The sequence below is a fragment of the Sinocyclocheilus rhinocerous genome, unplaced genomic scaffold, assembly GCF_001515625.1.
Source record: "Sinocyclocheilus rhinocerous isolate Xijiao unplaced genomic scaffold, SAMN03320098_v1.1 scaffold2645, whole genome shotgun sequence".
NCBI classification, from domain to species: Eukaryota; Metazoa; Chordata; class Actinopteri; order Cypriniformes; family Cyprinidae; genus Sinocyclocheilus; species Sinocyclocheilus rhinocerous.
The window spans coordinates 266,243-284,289 of record NW_015654522.1 but is presented as its reverse complement, the minus strand read 5'-3'; the positions used below and the strand labels follow the sequence as shown (position 1 = coordinate 284,289).

General features: G+C 37.1%; 2 protein-coding genes across 7 annotated transcripts in view; both read right to left on the bottom strand.

The window, feature by feature from the left end:
- The window catches only part of amt (aminomethyltransferase), a 5,729-nt gene extending 2,968 nt beyond the window's left edge, over nt 1-2,761 (bottom strand). The window contains exons 1-4 of one of the 5 annotated variants that reach the window (XM_016524298.1): nt 2,466-2,761; nt 1,067-1,234; nt 809-889; nt 576-707 (exon numbers count right to left, since the gene is read on the bottom strand). In XM_016524298.1, the coding sequence (XP_016379784.1) occupies nt 576-707; nt 809-889; nt 1,067-1,234; nt 2,466-2,576 (492 nt within the window). In that variant the 5' untranslated portion in view covers nt 2,577-2,761. Of the gene's footprint in view, nt 1-575; nt 708-808; nt 890-1,066; nt 1,235-1,492; nt 1,810-1,880; nt 1,980-2,013; nt 2,033-2,348; nt 2,440-2,465 lie in introns of those variants that run through there. The other 4 variants (XM_016524301.1, XM_016524302.1, XM_016524299.1 and 1 more) reach the window with 4 other exon arrangements.
- A 4,180-nt stretch (nt 2,762-6,941) lies between these two features.
- On the bottom strand, nt 6,942-15,223 carry hyal3 (hyaluronidase 3). 2 transcript variants are annotated; one of them, XM_016524296.1, is made up of 4 exons: nt 14,204-15,223; nt 8,957-9,894; nt 7,587-7,676; nt 6,942-7,396 (listed from the first exon to the last, which is right to left on the bottom strand). In XM_016524296.1, the coding sequence occupies exons 1-4, from the start codon at nt 14,256-14,258 to the stop codon at nt 7,136-7,138; spliced, it is 1,344 nt and encodes a 447-aa protein (XP_016379782.1). In that variant the 5' UTR covers nt 14,259-15,223; the 3' UTR covers nt 6,942-7,135. The 2 variants fall into 2 exon arrangements, with proteins under 2 accessions (XP_016379782.1, XP_016379783.1); XM_016524297.1 differs by having other exon boundaries at nt 15,036-15,223.
- Between the last annotated feature and the right edge of the window lie 2,824 nt (nt 15,224-18,047).

Genomic DNA, 18,047 nt, shown 5'->3' with positions numbered 1-18,047 from the left:
GGCGCGACTCGGCAGTATGTTTAAGATTTCCCTTTGCGACCAGCACAGATCAGCTCTAGGCATGACGTAGCGGATATCGTCCTCTTTTGGAAGACCAAAGTAGCTTCGCTTTCACAACGAAGCACACAGCGTCTTCACGACATGGCTGCAGTGTCAACAATACTACAGCGAGAATAAAAGTTACTCCTTCTTTCTTTGTGTGAACATTTGGGCGGTGTTATGCAAATCTTCCCACATAGTGGGGTAGATATGTGGGGGCGTGTTCGAACGAGCCGTTTTAGGTAGGTGTGGCTAACTCTTAACTTTTATAAAGAATATCTCTTTGGATTTGAGACTTTAGTCTTTGCAACTTTACAGATCTTCTTTATGCACCAAGAGCTTGTAACACTCTAAAGAGAAAGGAAAAAATTAAATCGCATCATATGACCCCTTTAAAAAAAAAACTGGAAATGAAAAATATTAAGGTATTTTGACGCCCCCTTGTGGTGTCAAATATTTTCCCCAAAATATTTGAATGCCTGATCAATCAGAATCAAGCAAATTAATATGTTTAATGATCATAAACTGTTACTGGCCTGCATATGAGCAGAGTCTTTGTCTGCACAACCAGCATTGGAGACAACATACACGTAACCCTGATCTGTCTTGGTCACAATCAAATCATCTATGATTCCTCCTTTAGTGTTTGTGAAGAGGGAGAGAGTGCCCTAGAAAAAGAAATGTCATTTTTGATGACTAAAGCATGTTTTTTTTTTTTTTTACTAAAGTTGACAGTTATTAGAACTCTCTCTGTGTGGGTGTGTCTTACCTGGTTGTCTTTTAGTTCAGCGATGTCTCCAACTATTAGAGACTCTATGAACTTCACTCTGTCTCTACCATAGACTTTAGTCTATGAGGAGAAAACAGCAAATATTCATTAGACACACTTATCTCAAAATAATGAGACATTACAGCCAACGTTGTATGTCAAATGTGGCATTTTAAGCAGATGTTTTACTTAATTTTTAAAACATGTATTGGGTCAAACCATACCATATGAATTGGTCTACAATGTCTACACACTGACCTGCAGCATGTGACTGACGTCGAAGATGGAGCAGTGCTGGCGTGTGTGCATGTGTGAGTTAATGTGACTGTCATTGTACTGCACAGGCATACTCCATCCTGCAAACTCCACCATCTTACCACCCTGAGCCCTGTGGAAGTCATACAACGGGGTCTTCTTGAGCGCCACCTAGATACAGAGAAAAATCAATTCAAATAAAACCAGTTGGATAAAGTTCATATTTATATAATACAGTCAATAATATAGTTAATAATAATAACAATTATAGTAACACAGTATAGTACAAATTTATAGCTTTGATTTTTATAGTATCTTATATGTTGTTCAGAATCATTGGGGGTTTAAAGATTAGATTCTGCAATTAATAAGATCCTGCGTGTGTTATTAAATCAGTTTAAGGTGCTGTGACCTTTGACTGGCTCCTACCTATGAGTCCGCCCACTTTTACCTCACATTAGGCCACATTAGCTATTTACAGTTTACGAAACCAGTCCAAAGTCAACTAAGTAGTCTGAATGAGAGTCTAGAACACTATCTGATCCACTGAGAGAGTGTGTTTGAGGCTTTATCTTTACTGCACCAGGTTTCACACACTCAGACTGGTGTGTTTAGGAATTCAAGAGAAATCAGTGCCTTGTGACTACCAGTGATTGAGTCTAATTATTTTATCACTATCATTGACATTATTACGCATTTTTTAAAATCATATTAGGTGAGAGATTACATGGAATATGTCAACCAGTTTTAATCAATTTGTCACACCCCAGGACCATTGAAAATTAACTAACAACGAAAAAGTCAGAAGTTGCCGAACCTAATATATACAATTTCGCTAACAGATTCAAGAAACTCATAATCTGCGCGACTCGAGTGTTGTCTGCGTTTGATGACGTTACAGGGTGTTCCGAATGAACAAATTTTGCTAACTTAGGTGAAGTGAACTTTACAGATAGTGTTTAGGAAGCAGTGAACACCGCGTAGGAACAATATGAATCGGACCGCAGCTTGTGCGTTTCAGTGCTTTACACACAGAAAGCCGCGAGGACTCTGTACGGATGGACGCTCTCGTGCTCTTAATTAGCGCAGTATCGATATATCGATACTTTGTATCGATACGCCCATCCCTATAGCGCAGCAGCTCGAGCGGACAGCGCAGCAGATGCCCGTGTTTCTCCTGCATGAACGACACCCTGAGCCATAACAGAGCACTAGATTCAAAATCATCTCAGTAGTCAAGGCATTATACTGAAATGCACCAAGTGAAAACTTTACTTTTACGAACTTTGCAGGAAATTGTCTTTAGTTTTTTGTCACGGTTTTGCAAAGACTTCGGTTTATTTTAAGTTGTTTAACGTTTGCGCTGCTTATGATGTTTTAATGATCCCAGTTCCCTGCATACCTCTGTGGAAGCTTGCCTATCCTGCCGCCCCGTTGCCCCCAGACCGACAGTCCGTGTGGTTTCCCTTGGAAGTCGGTTACAGAGTCCGTTTGCAAAAGCCCGAGCAAGCATTTTGCCTTTCGTTCAGTTTCACACCAGTTGTTCAAAAAAAAAAAAAGTCCAGCGCAAGCACTGACAGCTCGGTTGGACTCGACTCTCACTCTCGTAATTCTGCTTTCCCTGCAAAACAAGGAGCGTAAATTCAGGGAATCCTGGGAAATGTAGTTGAAATTCCTAACGTACACGTGCTGTTGAGCAACTCCCCGCAGCCACTTCAAATGACTCTTTCGATAAACGATGGCGCATAAGACATTTTCCTTTTAGAAACGCAGCACAAAAATTAGGGATGCGTTTTGCTAGGAATATAACAATTCTTTTAGTACTTCCGAGGAACAAATATTTGGGTAGAAATTATTTTCCATTTATACATTTGGCAGACGCTTTTATCCAAATGAGACTTACATTCACAATACATTTAGATTTTTTATAAAAATGTGTATTTTGAATGCAGTGTAATTAATAAAAGCTATAAAACTCCAACTTTATAATTTACTGCCTCCACTAGTCTGTTTACAAATAATATGATATATTTCAACAGAAAAGAGCCAATAAGAACAAAAGGTGTGTTTACATTAGACATTTTAATATATCTACCAATACTTGGTCCTTATGTTATATAGCACTAACTAAACAAACAAAAAAACTATATTTTGAATTATTTCATTAAAAAAAACTGATCATAACAACAAAAATCCTAATCTTTAACTAGTCATTTAATATAACAAGTAAATATCAGATCAGTATACACTAATTAAATTTTCATGAACATATAGTAACACTTTGTTCATTTTTCGTTGTGATTCGTCATAAGAGCCTCATTTTCGCCTTCGGTATGAAAAATCCTTCATTCGCTCGAGAATCGGATATCGCTGGTCGCATAATGTGTGCAGTTTTGATCCACCAAAAGGAACCGACTCATACGAGTCATTCGTTCAGGATTCGATCACACGCATGATCTGAAAAAGAACCTGTTCCCAGTTCCCAACGCTAGCTAGCTTACAAAACAAATTCGCTTAGTTTGTAAGAAAAAGTAAAAATTTTATGTCGTAGTTTTTATATTACCCCAAGACAAGTTAAAAAAGAATGGATATAAGAACACATTCCTTCTATTAAGCTGCATATTAAGCCATTTTCTTCCAATATAAAAGTTTTAATGCCTGTATCACAATATACACAAAGTCTGCATGTAACTGAATGATTGTTTGGCCCCAAATCTATAAATAACCGTTCTTCTCGTCCATGAGGCAGCAGCTATTTTGGGTCTGGGGATTTTGAGCTGTGTTTAGAGGTAGAGGAGCCAGGCGGGCGAGACGGACACAGATCGCTTCAGACCATTTAAATCACAGCGGTTTCACTGCGTTTTCTCTTGTGTTTGTCAACAACACAACGACGCACAGACGTCTACTAGCGTTTGATGAAAACAATCTGAGGGTAAGTAACCTATACACGGGCACAGGCATCAACAGTTAGCCACTAAAAAATCATTTTCAGTTTAGTTGGTGTGTATTTGGGCCATAGTAGAGACATCAAACTGTTGATATGAGATCACCTGCTTCTGATTTTACTTCAATATATTCAGCCAAAATTCAGAGTTTTTTGGTGGTGAACATTACCAACCAAACAAACAAATGTCCATGTTTATTTTTTGATCAAACATGGGACAGTTAACATCACTGCTGTTTCCAGACTTCAACTGGTTTTCATTCATGCATCAAAGTTGGCAAAATGTTTGAGATAAATATAGCTGTTCAAAAGCAACAGCAATATAGCCTCACACTTATTATGCAACATATTTCACAAATAAAGCTGTGCTTTAACTGTAAAATGCAATGGTTTTGTCTTTAATTTAGCATCCAGTCATTAAGGGATGGGAATAGTTATTCACATATCTAAATATCTTTTGCTCTTTTTTTGAGGAATAGTTCACTCAAACTTATAATACTGGCATAATTTATTCACACTCATTTCATCTAAAAACCGTAGGACTGACTTTCTTAATGGAAACACAAAATGTGAAAATCTGAAGACTGTTTTCCTTGCTCTGTCCCATGGAATTACATTTACTGGATGACTTAAATTTCAGTCTGTTTCTCACATGAAGTTATCATATGGTTTTATAAATTGCAATATAGTGCAGAAGCTGTATGGACCGCGTTCATGGTGCTTTTTATCTTTTTTGAAGCTTAAACGCTCTGGTCTCCATTCATTGCAATTGCATGGAAAAGTGAGATCAGTGCAAAATTTCTTCTTTTGTATTTTTTGGAAGACAGTGTCGTAAGGGTTTAAAACAACTTGAGGACGAGTAAATATTGATTTAAATAATTTTTGAATCTTTAACTCAGGTTTGCATTCTCTGTCTGTTTGTCAGTGGAGGGAGTGATCATGAAGTCCACTCCTTCTCCTCCTCCAGTGTTTGTTCGTGTCAGTGAGCGTGACCTGACCGAGATTGAGCTCCATTCCGTCGACTCCATCAATGACCTGCACCGCACACACTCTGAACAGCACAGCAAAGGTATTTCATCTTGTCAGAGACTGTATGTATGACTTTAAAATCCTCATTGGTTTCTATAGCACTCAAACCCACTTCTCACTGGCAGGTGTTCCACCACCTCCTACCTCCAATGGGAATCTTCAGATGCAAGATCGAGGAGTTGTCTATCAAACAGGTCAACCAGTGAGAAGGCCCTGTGTGAGCAGACTGAATGACATATGCACTTCCACTAGGCGGCACTATTTTTTAGCATGTGTAGCCATTATTGCGTTCCTCCTTACTTTCATTCTTATCTTCAGTTTTTTAGGTGAGACAGTCTGTTTGCTAAAGCTGAAATTATGAAATTAATGTTTTAAGGCTAAACTGAAAGAAATGTTTTGGCTTCAATACAAGTCAAGGTCCACTCTGACAGCTTTTGTGGCATAATCTTGATTTCAATGTTTTTGCGTTCTCTTGCAAAAGTATCACATTCCCAGATGTTCTCTTGCAAAGCAATCCCCCAACAAAATTTAGTGTTAATTTGGTGTTCCCATGCAAAAGTGTCCTGCCGAGAAACTTTGCATGCTTGTCGCCAAACTAACATAGGGCCTCCGTAAGGTTGTCTAAGCTGTCAAGTTGTCTAAATTGTCGTTTTTAAAGCTGGAATACGTTTCTATGCATTTCTGTGCCTTACTTTAACTGCAGTTTTTGTTGTCGCTATTGTTTCCACTTGCTGTGGTAATCATCATTATTCCACTGATGCTGTCGACTGAGCTTTTTTAACATATTGATTCCAAAACATTCATTTAGAGGGCCTGCTGAATTGTCGTTTTATCAAATAACGTGTTTTCCGTTATCAACCCTCCAGTCCAGCAGAGCAGTGCTCTCCACACACTGTTGGAGACGGTTAAACAGAAAAAGGAAACAGCTGAAGAAATCTCCCAACTCTTACAAGAGCTGCAAAAGCTGCACATCAACCTCACAGAGCAGCGGCCATAACAAAAAGATTTCAACACAGACCCACAGGAGAAACATTACTGCACTGTGACAACACTGAGAGAAGAGCACCGATTTGTCACATCAACGTGTGATTCTATGTCTTAAAGGCTTCTATTGCTTCGGTGGAATCCAATATCCTGCTCAAAAACATTCACTTAGCCTCCTGATGTTTGTGCAGTGTAAATGGAAAATAATGTATTAATTAATGGACTTTTCACCAGTATTTTTTGTACACTTATATGGTTACACACTATTTGGTAACTTGCTATATTAGTTTCACTAAAGCAAATGATAATACAAAACAACACTAAGAAATATGGAAAGAATGTGAATAATTATACCTGTTATTATATTTTAATTCATTGTTATCACTCCAACAAACATTAAATTGTGATAAAAAAATTGTGAATGAGCAAGAACATTCACTATGGTGAGCTTTTTTTGAGTGATTGCTGAATGATTGTAAATAATTATATAGACTAACATTCTATTTAATAAGAAAAAAGGAATTTTAAAATAAGAATAAAAATAAATGAACATGTTCTTACATTTTGTGGGGTCCTGGTTTTATTGTGAAAGATTTACATGTGCACATTATTCCAAATAAAAAAAAATGTCTTTGTAATCTTTCATTAAAAATATAACAACTAGCTTCCTGAAATTACTTTACTTTTTCCACCGTGGGGTTATATTGCAACAGCCTGGATCTGAAAGTAAAAATCCTCTTCATTTTCTCAACAGGAAAGTGACATTACTCATGATTCTGCAAAGAAATCTCCACCAATCAGAATCAAAAGCCAATCATGATAAAAGACTTCTTTAGTTCTCATCCACTCCCATAAGCAAAGCAAATTAAATAACAGTCTACCTGCAACTACCTATTTAGATACACTCTCTATTGTGTACACTCTTGAGCTCTGGTCTTTTGTCCGATTTTCAAATGATTGTTTGATTCAAATCAAAATATGTAATGTTGTGATTCACCATACCAACACAGTAAGTAGCTGATTGGTTTGGTTAATAGCTTACAACTTTTTCAACAAAGATGTTTTAAAAATCCCCACAGTGAAAATAAATGTAAATCAGAAAAGCGCTTCTGTTCTTAAGAAATTCTTTGCTCGCAGTGTTCTCCTCTCCATCCTTCATAACAGACACACTTGAACTTTGACCTCATGTCATTGAGAGGAAGATCTTTATGGGTACCATGTAGAGGGATCATGTAACCTGAGTGTGTGTCCCGTCGAGCGCAGCGTCCCTGGTTGTTACACATTCTAATACTGCAGTTCCTCACACCGGCCTGCAGGGCGGCGACATACTCTCCTAATACTAAACTGATGTAATCACGCAGGAGAACACACTGCCGCTGAAGAAAGACAGAAATATATATTATAGCTGCAGCAATGAGTAACAAGATATGTGCTAATTCTAATATTGAATATTATGCATTTTAAGTTTGTGTACTGACAGTGTTTAGACTTATCGAGAGCATTAGGTTATCACACAAAGGTAAATCCAGACTATAAATCCTCACATACAGTTAGGCCTATACTGACCTTAGACTTTGCAAAACTCAGCTCGCCCCATAACACGACTCCAGCGGCCCCTAAAGCAGCACTCTCACCTAGTGTGTGCTCCAAATCCGTCTGAAAAGATACACATACACTATGATACAGTTTCACAGAAGAATGAAGTTTTAAAAGTCAGATCAGCCTGAATTAAGACACTCTAAGCTTGAAACATAATCGATTAAAGTATCTGAATGTGTCTGAAGGTCAGAGCCTACTGTTGTTATTGTCAGATTAAATGAAAACATTTCTGTTAATTGAATATTTATATTTGATTTTTGTTAAAATCAAATACAAATATTAGATGAAGAACTTAAACTAAAAGAAAATTAGAAATGTTGCCTTGGCAACTGTGAAATAAGTTTGCTAAAATTACAGAAATAAAACTAAAACTATTAAAAAAACATTTTCTTCATTAAAATTAAAAGGAAATAAAATAATATGAATATCAGATTAAAACTTTGAAGTTTTAGAAAAAAATTTGAAATGTTGTCTTGCCAACTAACTGAAATAAAAATTTGAAGTACAAAAATGACTAAAACTGAAATAAAGACTGAAATAAAAATGATTTAAAACTTTGTAAAAACTCTTATATGGAAATATAAACCAATAAAAATGACATTAAATAAAAATGATCACATAATAAAATGACTAAATATTAAATTAAAATGAAAAAAGAAAATAAAAGCTCATTCAAAATATTAATATAAACTATAAAAGTGCATAAAATAACACTGGTCAGAAGGGATTCACGGATATTATATTCTGGTCATTACTGATAACTGATCATTTTAATGTTGTGGCTGATTACCAGAATTATAATGGTCAAAAAATTTAAATTCTAAAATGTTTTAAATAAATAAATAACACTGCATTTTTCTAAAATTAATTATTTTAAATGATGCTGTTGAATTTATGTATTATAAACATTATAATTTACAGTATAAAAATGTAGAAATTTGCTAAGGATTAACTTTATCAGTGATATTTTAATAATTATTAAATAATATTTTATTATTATTAAAAATGTTTTTTAAAATGAACTTTAATTGACTCTATCGCCCCCTTGAGTAAGGAGGTTAGTTACCTCTACAATAAAAAAAATGCATATTTAGTAGTACAGCAATGCATTGGCCAAGAATTTGCATACTTGCATTGAGCACGATTCTGAACTAAAGGAGAACCATCTGCTTAAAGATGAAGATGAGGTAACATACTGGGCACAAGCTCAGAACTAAACCCCTCTTCTTTCAAGATCTATTCTGGGTGGAGGTGAAGAGCCCACTAATGCATGATAAGCCTGGAACTCAGAACAAACACGATGTAAAAAACACCATGTGGAAATTGTCAAGGGGTACCTGGTTCAGAAATGCCAATGTGTGTGTGAACGCCACTCTGGCATAGGGAAATACAGGAAGTTCTTCAGTGCCAGGTGAATGCTGGGATGCCACTCGGAGGGCCTCAAGTACACGGTGTCTCACCATGAGTTGAGCGTGTGCGTGTCCGGCCAGCTTACGCCACAAATAAATGCTGGGATACAAGGCGGTAGAGTGTTGCCATAGAAATGCCAGTCCGTCATTCAGAATCTCTGTTCCACTGTGGCACTGCCCCGTGTATCCGCTCTGTCCTTGGCCATGATTGTTATAGCAACTGGGAAACCCATAAAACCCCCATAATCCCTCTGGGCAGAGGCGAACACCAAGGCGCAGGGTCTCTTCCATAAACAATCTTGCTCCTAATTGAAACTCCGCCTTCGCCTCGGATTTCACTTCCTCCTCTGACATATCTGGATGTTTCCACCTAACCAGCTTTTTGGAAATTTTCCTATATACAATTCTTGTCCCGAAGTTCCACATCCATATGGGTTGCCATGCTTCCCAATCTAGCACGGCTAATCCACTGAACGTGTGTCTCAACACTTCATTGATCTGCGCCTCAGCCAATGAGAGGTGAGCCATCAGGGATCCTTGTTGAGGCAGGCCACCGTTGACCTTTGAGCCCTGACGGTTGATGTAGGGGTAAAGACCCAGACGGCGCTGATAAAATATGCTCATATTTTGACCCTGAAATCTCTGCTGTGAATTATGAATGATGTTGAACTGGCGCAGCGGCAGGGAGACTCCATATTGACGCTGACACCGAGCTGTAGGTATATTCCAGATCACTGAAAAGCCACGCCTCCCGATGACAGACTCCACCCCCTCAACCATATTCTGAACAGGGTTGATGGGAGACAAAATGACTGACAGGGCTAAGATGAGGATTGGATGGGGAATAGAGGATCTCCGAAGCATGCCTATGAAATACACACACAAATTAGTGTAATTCATGTTTGATTTAAAAAAGCATATAATATCGAAATAAGTGTACTTTTTAGTTTCCTATGTAAATTTTTCGGTTTATACTGGGGGAGTTGAGGGGATGTCCTGTGTTCTAAAACTGGTTTGAGATAAACCTATGGTTGCCTGGTCACTAGGAGCAGGCAATATACCAGTAGACATGATTAACTGGTAGAAATTTGTCAACCGGTAGATTTTGGACTATCGTCTCTATCGTGGTTACACACTCACGCTACGTTGCTGTGCTACGTGCTCACGAAAACATATTGTTTGCACATGTTTCTTAGCATTGCGTTTTAAAAACAAGTGATTCTAAGCCGTTGAAAGGCAATCAGCAGCGAAAGAGAATATTTTTAAATTTTGCTATATGCGCGCGCTGTCTGAGAGACTGTTTCTGAGTGCTGTCACAGAGGTACGCGCACGTGAAGACCGTATTGAACCCAGTTATTTTGCCGCTTTATAGGCCTTGAAAAGGTTAAATTCACGCTACGTTGCTGTGCTACGTGCTCACGAAAACATATTGTTTGCACATGTTTCTTAGCATTGCGGTTTAAAAACAAGTGATTCTAAGCCGCTGAAAGGCAATCAGCAGCGAAAGAGAATATTTTTAAATTTTGCTATATGCGCGCGCTGTCTGAGACTGTTTCTGAGTGCTGTCACAGAGGCACGCGCACGTGAAGACCGTATTGAACCCAGTTATTTTGCCGCTTTATAGGCCGCTTTTTATTTGACACACTTGCATGTGTCAAATGCTGTCTTTGCAAGTATCCTCCTAAACAGTAATTTAGGTCTTAAGTGAAAGCAAACAGCTGAGAATAGTATATTGGATCTGGGCAGCTCTTAAAGTGACAGCAGTCTAAAATTCCTGCTGTCTGTAATTTATGTTAATCAAACAACAAAACAGAGAAAATCTCTCACTGCACTAAGGAAAGAACACAGTTTTGAAAATTAATTTTTATGTATGCACTCAATAAATAATGTTCTGTTCATTGTTACCCCAAAAAATTGTGTAGTGGACTTTAAAAATCATTTGTGAGATACAGTGCAGGGCCATATACAAATGATTTCTATAATTTCAAAGAAATGCTGAACTCTTGAACTCCCTATTCATCAAAGAATGTTGAAAAAAATGTATCATGATTTCTGAAGGATCATGTGACACTGAAGACTGGAGTAATGATGCTGAAAATTCAGCTTTGCATCAGGAATAAATTACATTTTAAAATATATTGAAATACAAAACAGTTATATTAATTTGTAATAATATTTCACAATATTACATTTACTAAGTGTTTAATTAAATGCCTTGCTGAGCATAAGACTTGTTTTTACAAGCATTAAAATTATTGACCCCAAACGTTTGAACAGTAGTGTATTTTAAAAAAAAAATCAAGAGTTGATACAAAGAAAAAGTCCATGGAAACAGTATGAATCAAATACCCAACCTGAAATCTGATCCTATGAAATGATAAGCACAACACTTCAATAGATATAGAAAGTTTTTATTTTGATGAAAAAAAGATTTACCTTTCAATGATTAAAAAAAAAATCTATAAATAGTAGCTAAAACACAAAGTAAACTTTGGTATTGAGGCACATTCAGATTGTCACAGTATTTGAGTCAATACAGTTCAGGTTTACAAGATCCTTCTTGTCCCGTAAACACTGTGTTTGTGTATCCCTGAATAATTACAGACAGAAGGAGTGTAGCATGAGTCTCAGATGTCCTTGTGCATCCAGAAGATGGGCAGCCCTCTGCTGTCGGTGTACGGCGTTTGCTCCAGAGTCTGATTAACTGGAGCCAAGGATGACGGAGGACAAGGAGGAGGTGGAGGAGCAGAAATAGGGGGAGGAGGAGGTGGAGGTAAAATGGAAGGTGTAGATGGTGCAGGATTGTTAAACTTACAATCACTCTTCCTCCCTTCCTCCTCGTTCTCTGCGCTTCTACAGAACTTGTGCAGCAACTCCATGGGCATGAAGGAGGCCAGAGTCCCAACACTTTGGACAGGTTTGGACCGCACAAACCCCAGATGGGCGTAGAAGTGTTGTTTATCATGGGTGGTAAGGCACAATCGGGTGCAGCCCCGTTCTTTGGCATACCATTCAACCCCCTCCATTAGGATACGGCCGTAACCCTTCCCTCGTAATGTGCTGCACACCACGACCGACTCCACAAACAGACTACGACTCCCCAGAACACGGGACAAGCGGGCGTGGCCTATTAGCTTCTCGTCCTGACTACGCCTCTCTCCACTGAGCAGCAAGAGACACACCGGATAGCTGTGGCTCGACTGACGGAGCGAGTGGATTCGCGCCCCCATGCTGCGCTGCCATTGGGCATTGAGTAATTCCGCACACACCTCCACGAGGTCCCAGCGCTCGTGAAGAGGTTCGATTCGAACGACTGCGCAGCTGATGTCGCCATCGCACCTGCACACACGCCAAGGGCACAGGGTCAACAGGGGCCAGTAAGTGTCGTTTTGATCAACACCTGACTGAACAGCTCAGAAGTCATTAGTGTGATGTTCTTCATTCATTTGGGATAGTTTATTATTTATTCACCCTCATATTGTTCCAAATCTGTATGAATTTTTGCTTCTGTGGAAGAAAAACGAAGATATTTTTTTAATATAATAAAACGCTGTTTTGGACCCCATTGACTTTCATTGTACTGAAAAAAAAAAGTAAACATTTTTCAAGTTACTTCTTTTGTATTCCACAGAATAAACTTTATACAGGTTTGGAACAATGTGTGAGTGAGTAAATCATGACAGAATTTTCCTTTTAAATGACTTTAATAAAAATGTAAATTTTCTTCCCTTTAGAGCCATGGAGAACAGAAGTGGAGTATCCAGTTGAATTCTTAAAAAAAATTACTAATTTTTTCGAGTCAGCCTACTTCTGAAAATTTGCTGCAAAAACTGTCACTTGTTTTCAACACCCAACAGTTTGTGTCACCATCACTTCCACATGTCATTTTCACAGGCAAAAGCTAGATTAATAAAAAGGTAGACTGAAATTGTAAGTAATTCACACCACTGAAGCAACAAACACATGCAAAAAAATACAGCAACAGCCTATTTCGTGAGTAGTTTTTCTTCTCATAGCAAATATAATATATAAAACATTTTTTTATCTGTTGAAGTTAAAATAGCAGAGGAAGCTGTGGTGTGAATGTGTGATTCCTGCTATATCACATGGACTTCATGCTAATGTGAAATGTAGTTTAGAAAATAAGATGACCGAAGACATAAATATATAAAAATATACATAAGTTCAGTTTAGACATGCTTAGTCACTCTCTAGCTTAAAACATCTTTGCATTTACTTCGCTTTTCCCGTGTATGTGTGAATGCAAGTGAATGGAGCACGAACCTTAAAGAGATAGTTCGAACAAAAATAAACAAAATCCATCATCAAATAATCACCCTCATGTTGCTTCAAGCCTATGCCTTTTTCTTCTGTAAAACTTAAAAGAATATATTTTGTATGGAATGTATACATTGTATAGGAAACAACTCTGAAATATTTTGCAAAATATCTTCTTTTATGTCCCACAGGAGAAAGTAAGTCACACAGGTTTGGGTGTGGGTAAATGATGATAGAACTGTAATTTTTTGGTTGAAATATCCCTTTAAGTCTAGTAGTCATCTGATATGTTTTTTTTTCAATGCACCTATAGAGCAAGATGGGCAATGGCCAATATGCTTAAATAAAATTTAATACAGGTGTTAAAGACTGCAAATGAGATCCACAGAAAATCGCTGAAACAAACTTTCATTTTACACGATACTTTACATTTCATTTTGCAATTCACAAGAATGTCGATAGATTAGTACACAAAAGGAAGCAATGGTAGTTGACCAAGTGGACAAGGTTATCAGTATAGTGATTTATCACTGGTTAAGACACTTTAATTTATGAACAGAACCACACATATAAAAATTACATGCATTTCTCCACTTGTCTAGCTTGCTTTCTAATATAGTTTTCTAATAAACCCCGGAACTGAATATGTTGGCTTCCTCTTTTGTAAATCACTTTAAATAAAAGGATTTGCTAAATGCATAAACATAATATGTAAATAAATGATAGTTTCCTTGATAAAAATCAAACACAGAACCATGGCTGGACTAAAGGATGCAAACCCAGATTTAGTGTGCCAACATAAACCATAACCATAATCCGTTATAAATAAAAAACACGAATCTACCAAACTGTAAATACTAAAAAAAAAAAAATTGCAAATAAAATAACCAGCCTCACCTGCAGCGCTCACAGAGACAGAACTGCCAGTTAATGTTTCAAAATTGTGTGTCATGTGCAACTAAGGGTCAAAATCAGGAAACAAGAGACTTTTAAGTGTTCTCTTTTTAAGCTTCCTTTAACACTGGCCTGGGTTCAGTTTAGCCCATTCCCTTGTATTAAGTACTGTTATTTTGGTCTGGAAAGGCTGGTTTTCGATCAGTGATGAGAGGAAACAGCTTTCATGACTTTACCAAGCCAAGTGTGAAATGCTGATGGGAAGTGTGTGGGTTTTTGAGAAGGTTGCGAATGCGATATAAATGTTTGCAGGCCCTAGTATGGAGAGACACATTACTATTCAGAGCACTGTCATTTAACTTCATGGAATTAATGGATTTAATGGCCATTTTGTTTTGTTTTTTTCAGATCAGTTGAGCTCTGGATTTAAGTAGAATTTTGTGATACATTTGTTTCATCCAGACTGATCACAGAAATACACATTGTCTCTGGCTCAAGTAAAACTCAAATGTTTCAGCCATTCATTCGCTAAAGGCCACGCCACTCTCTAACGGGTACTAAACAGAGTCTAATTCAACATTTCTAAATATAGTAATAGCTTATGAACTATCATATCGTGTTTATAAAGCGAATTACTAAAGATGTGTATGTTTAAAACAATAATAACAGCATGCCGCAACACTCGAGCACAATACGACACACCGCAAGTCAGAGAAGTGATCAGATAAAAGAACAAACACAGCAAGCAGTTACGATTCCCGTTCAAATACGTGTAAGACACACATGCAGTTTATTTTGGATTTAGTTTATATGAGTTCTTATCTGTGATACCTACATGCTGAAAACTTTATCGCTGTCACAGCAGCTGTCTTTTGAATCTCCTTCTTCTTCGAGTGAAGCAGATGGAACAGCGCGAGTCGATTTACTGCCGCCTGCTGGGCATGCTTACACCAGCCTACATGAGCACATAATCAAGTACATTCTGTAAATACTGTAAGCCTAGATATTCTCCGCTGCCATGTGACCCTGGACCACAACACCATAATTGTTATCATAAATAGCATGGGTATATTTGTAGCAATAGCCAACAATACATTGTATGGGTCTAAATGATCGAATTTTCTATCATGCCCAAAAATCATTAGGATATTAAGTAAAGATCATGTTCCATGAACAAATTTTGTTCCTAGATATTTTTTTCTTACCGTAAATTTATCCAAACTTAATTTTTGATTAGTAATATGCATTGCTAAGGACTTAATTTGGACAACTTTAAACACAGGCAAAAGCTAGATTAATAAAAAGGTAGACTGAAATTGTAAGTAATTCACACCACTGAAGCAACAAACACATGCAAAAAAATACAGCAACAGCCTATTTCGTGAGTAGTTTTTCTTCTCATAGCACATATAATATATAAAACATTTTTTTATCTGTTGAAGTTAAAATAGCAGAGGAAGCTGTGGTGTGAATGTGTGATTCCTGCTATATCACATGGACTTCATGCTAATGTGAAATGTAGTTTAGAAAATAAGATGACCGAAGACATAAATATATAAAAATATACATAAGTTCAGTTTAGACATGCTTAGTCACTCTCTAGCTTAAAACATCTTTGCATTTACTTCGCTTTTCCCGTGTATGTGTGAATGCAAGTGAATGGAGCACGAACCTTAAAGAGATAGTTCGAACAAAAATAAACAAAATCCATCATCAAATAATCACCCTCATGTTGCTTCAAGCCTATGCCTTTTTCTTCTGTAAAACTTAAAAGAATATATTTTGTATGGAATGTATACATTGTATAGGAAACAACTCTGAAATATTTTGCAAAATATCTTCTTTTATGTCCCACAGGAGAAAGTAAGTCACACAGGTTTGGGTGTGGGTAAATGATGATAGAACTGTAATTTTTTGGTTGAAATATCCCTTTAAGTCTAGTAGTCATCTGATATGTTTTTTTTTCAATGCACCTATAGAGCAAGATGGGCAATGGCCAATATGCTTAAATAAAATTTAATACAGGTGTTAAAGACTGCAAATGAGATCCACAGAAAATCGCTGAAACAAACTTTCATTTTACACGATACTTTACATTTCATTTTGCAATTCACAAGAATGTCGATAGATTAGTACACAAAAGGAAGCAATGGTAGTTGACCAAGTGGACAAGGTTATCAGTATAGTGATTTATCACTGGTTAAGACACTTTAATTTATGAACAGAACCACACATATAAAAATTACATGCATTTCTCCACTTGTCTAGCTTGCTTTCTAATATAGTTTTCTAATAAACCCCGGAACTGAATATGTTGGCTTCCTCTTTTGTAAATCACTTTAAATAAAAGGATTTGCTAAATGCATAAACATAATATGTAAATAAATGATAGTTTCCTTGATAAAAATCAAACACAGAACCATGGCTGGACTAAAGGATGCAAACCCAGATTTAGTGTGCCAACATAAACCATAACCATAATCCGTTATAAATAAAAAACACGAATCTACCAAACTGTAAATACTAAAAAAAAAAAAATTGCAAATAAAATAACCAGCCTCACCTGCAGCGCTCACAGAGACAGAACTGCCAGTTAATGTTTCAAAATTGTGTGTCATGTGCAACTAAGGGTCAAAATCAGGAAACAAGAGACTTTTAAGTGTTCTCTTTTTAAGCTTCCTTTAACACTGGCCTGGGTTCAGTTTAGCCCATTCCCTTGTATTAAGTACTGTTATTTTGGTCTGGAAAGGCTGGTTTTCGATCAGTGATGAGAGGAAACAGCTTTCATGACTTTACCAAGCCAAGTGTGAAATGCTGATGGGAAGTGTGTGGGTTTTTGAGAAGGTTGCGAATGCGATATAAATGTTTGCAGGCCCTAGTATGGAGAGACACATTACTATTCAGAGCACTGTCATTTAACTTCATGGAATTAATGGATTTAATGGCCATTTTGTTTTGTTTTTTTCAGATCAGTTGAGCTCTGGATTTAAGTAGAATTTTGTGATACATTTGTTTCATCCAGACTGATCACAGAAATACACATTGTCTCTGGCTCAAGTAAAACTCAAATGTTTCAGCCATTCATTCGCTAAAGGCCACGCCACTCTCTAACGGGTACTAAACAGAGTCTAATTCAACATTTCTAAATATAGTAATAGCTTATGAACTATCATATCGTGTTTATAAAGCGAATTACTAAAGATGTGTATGTTTAAAACAATAATAACAGCATGCCGCAACACTCGAGCACAATACGACACACCGCAAGTCAGAGAAGTGATCAGATAAAAGAACAAACACAGCAAGCAGTTACGATTCCCGTTCAAATACGTGTAAGACACACATGCAGTTTATTTTGGATTTAGTTTATATGAGTTCTTATCTGTGATACCTACATGCTGAAAACTTTATCGCTGTCACAGCAGCTGTCTTTTGAATCTCCTTCTTCTTCGAGTGAAGCAGATGGAACAGCGCGAGTCGATTTACTGCCGCCTGCTGGGCATGCTTACACCAGCCTACATGAGCACATAATCAAGTACATTCTGTAAATACTGTAAGCCTAGATATTCTCCGCTGCCATGTGACCCTGGACCACAACACCATAATTGTTATCATAAATAGCATGGGTATATTTGTAGCAATAGCCAACAATACATTGTATGGGTCTAAATGATCGAATTTTCTATCATGCCCAAAAATCATTAGGATATTAAGTAAAGATCATGTTCCATGAACAAATTTTGTTCCTAAGATATTTTTTTCTTACCGTAAATTTATCCAAACTTAATTTTTGATTAGTAATATGCATTGCTAAGGACTTAATTTGGACAACTTTAAAGGCGATTTT

Bases quoted from the DNA above. Each gene is read 5' to 3' on its own strand.
- hyal3 (XM_016524296.1), bottom strand. From the start codon at position 14,258: ATGACACACAATTTTGAAACATTAACTGGCAGTTCTGTCTCTGTGAGC. The intron at 7,677-8,956 runs GTACCCCTTGAC...GTATCTTTTCAG, and splicing joins CATTGGCATTTCTGAACCAG to ACGGATTTGGAGCACACACT. The intron at 7,397-7,586 runs GTCAGTATAGGC...GTCTTTCTTCAG, and splicing joins TGAGTTTTGCAAAGTCTAAG to CGGCAGTGTGTTCTCCTGCG.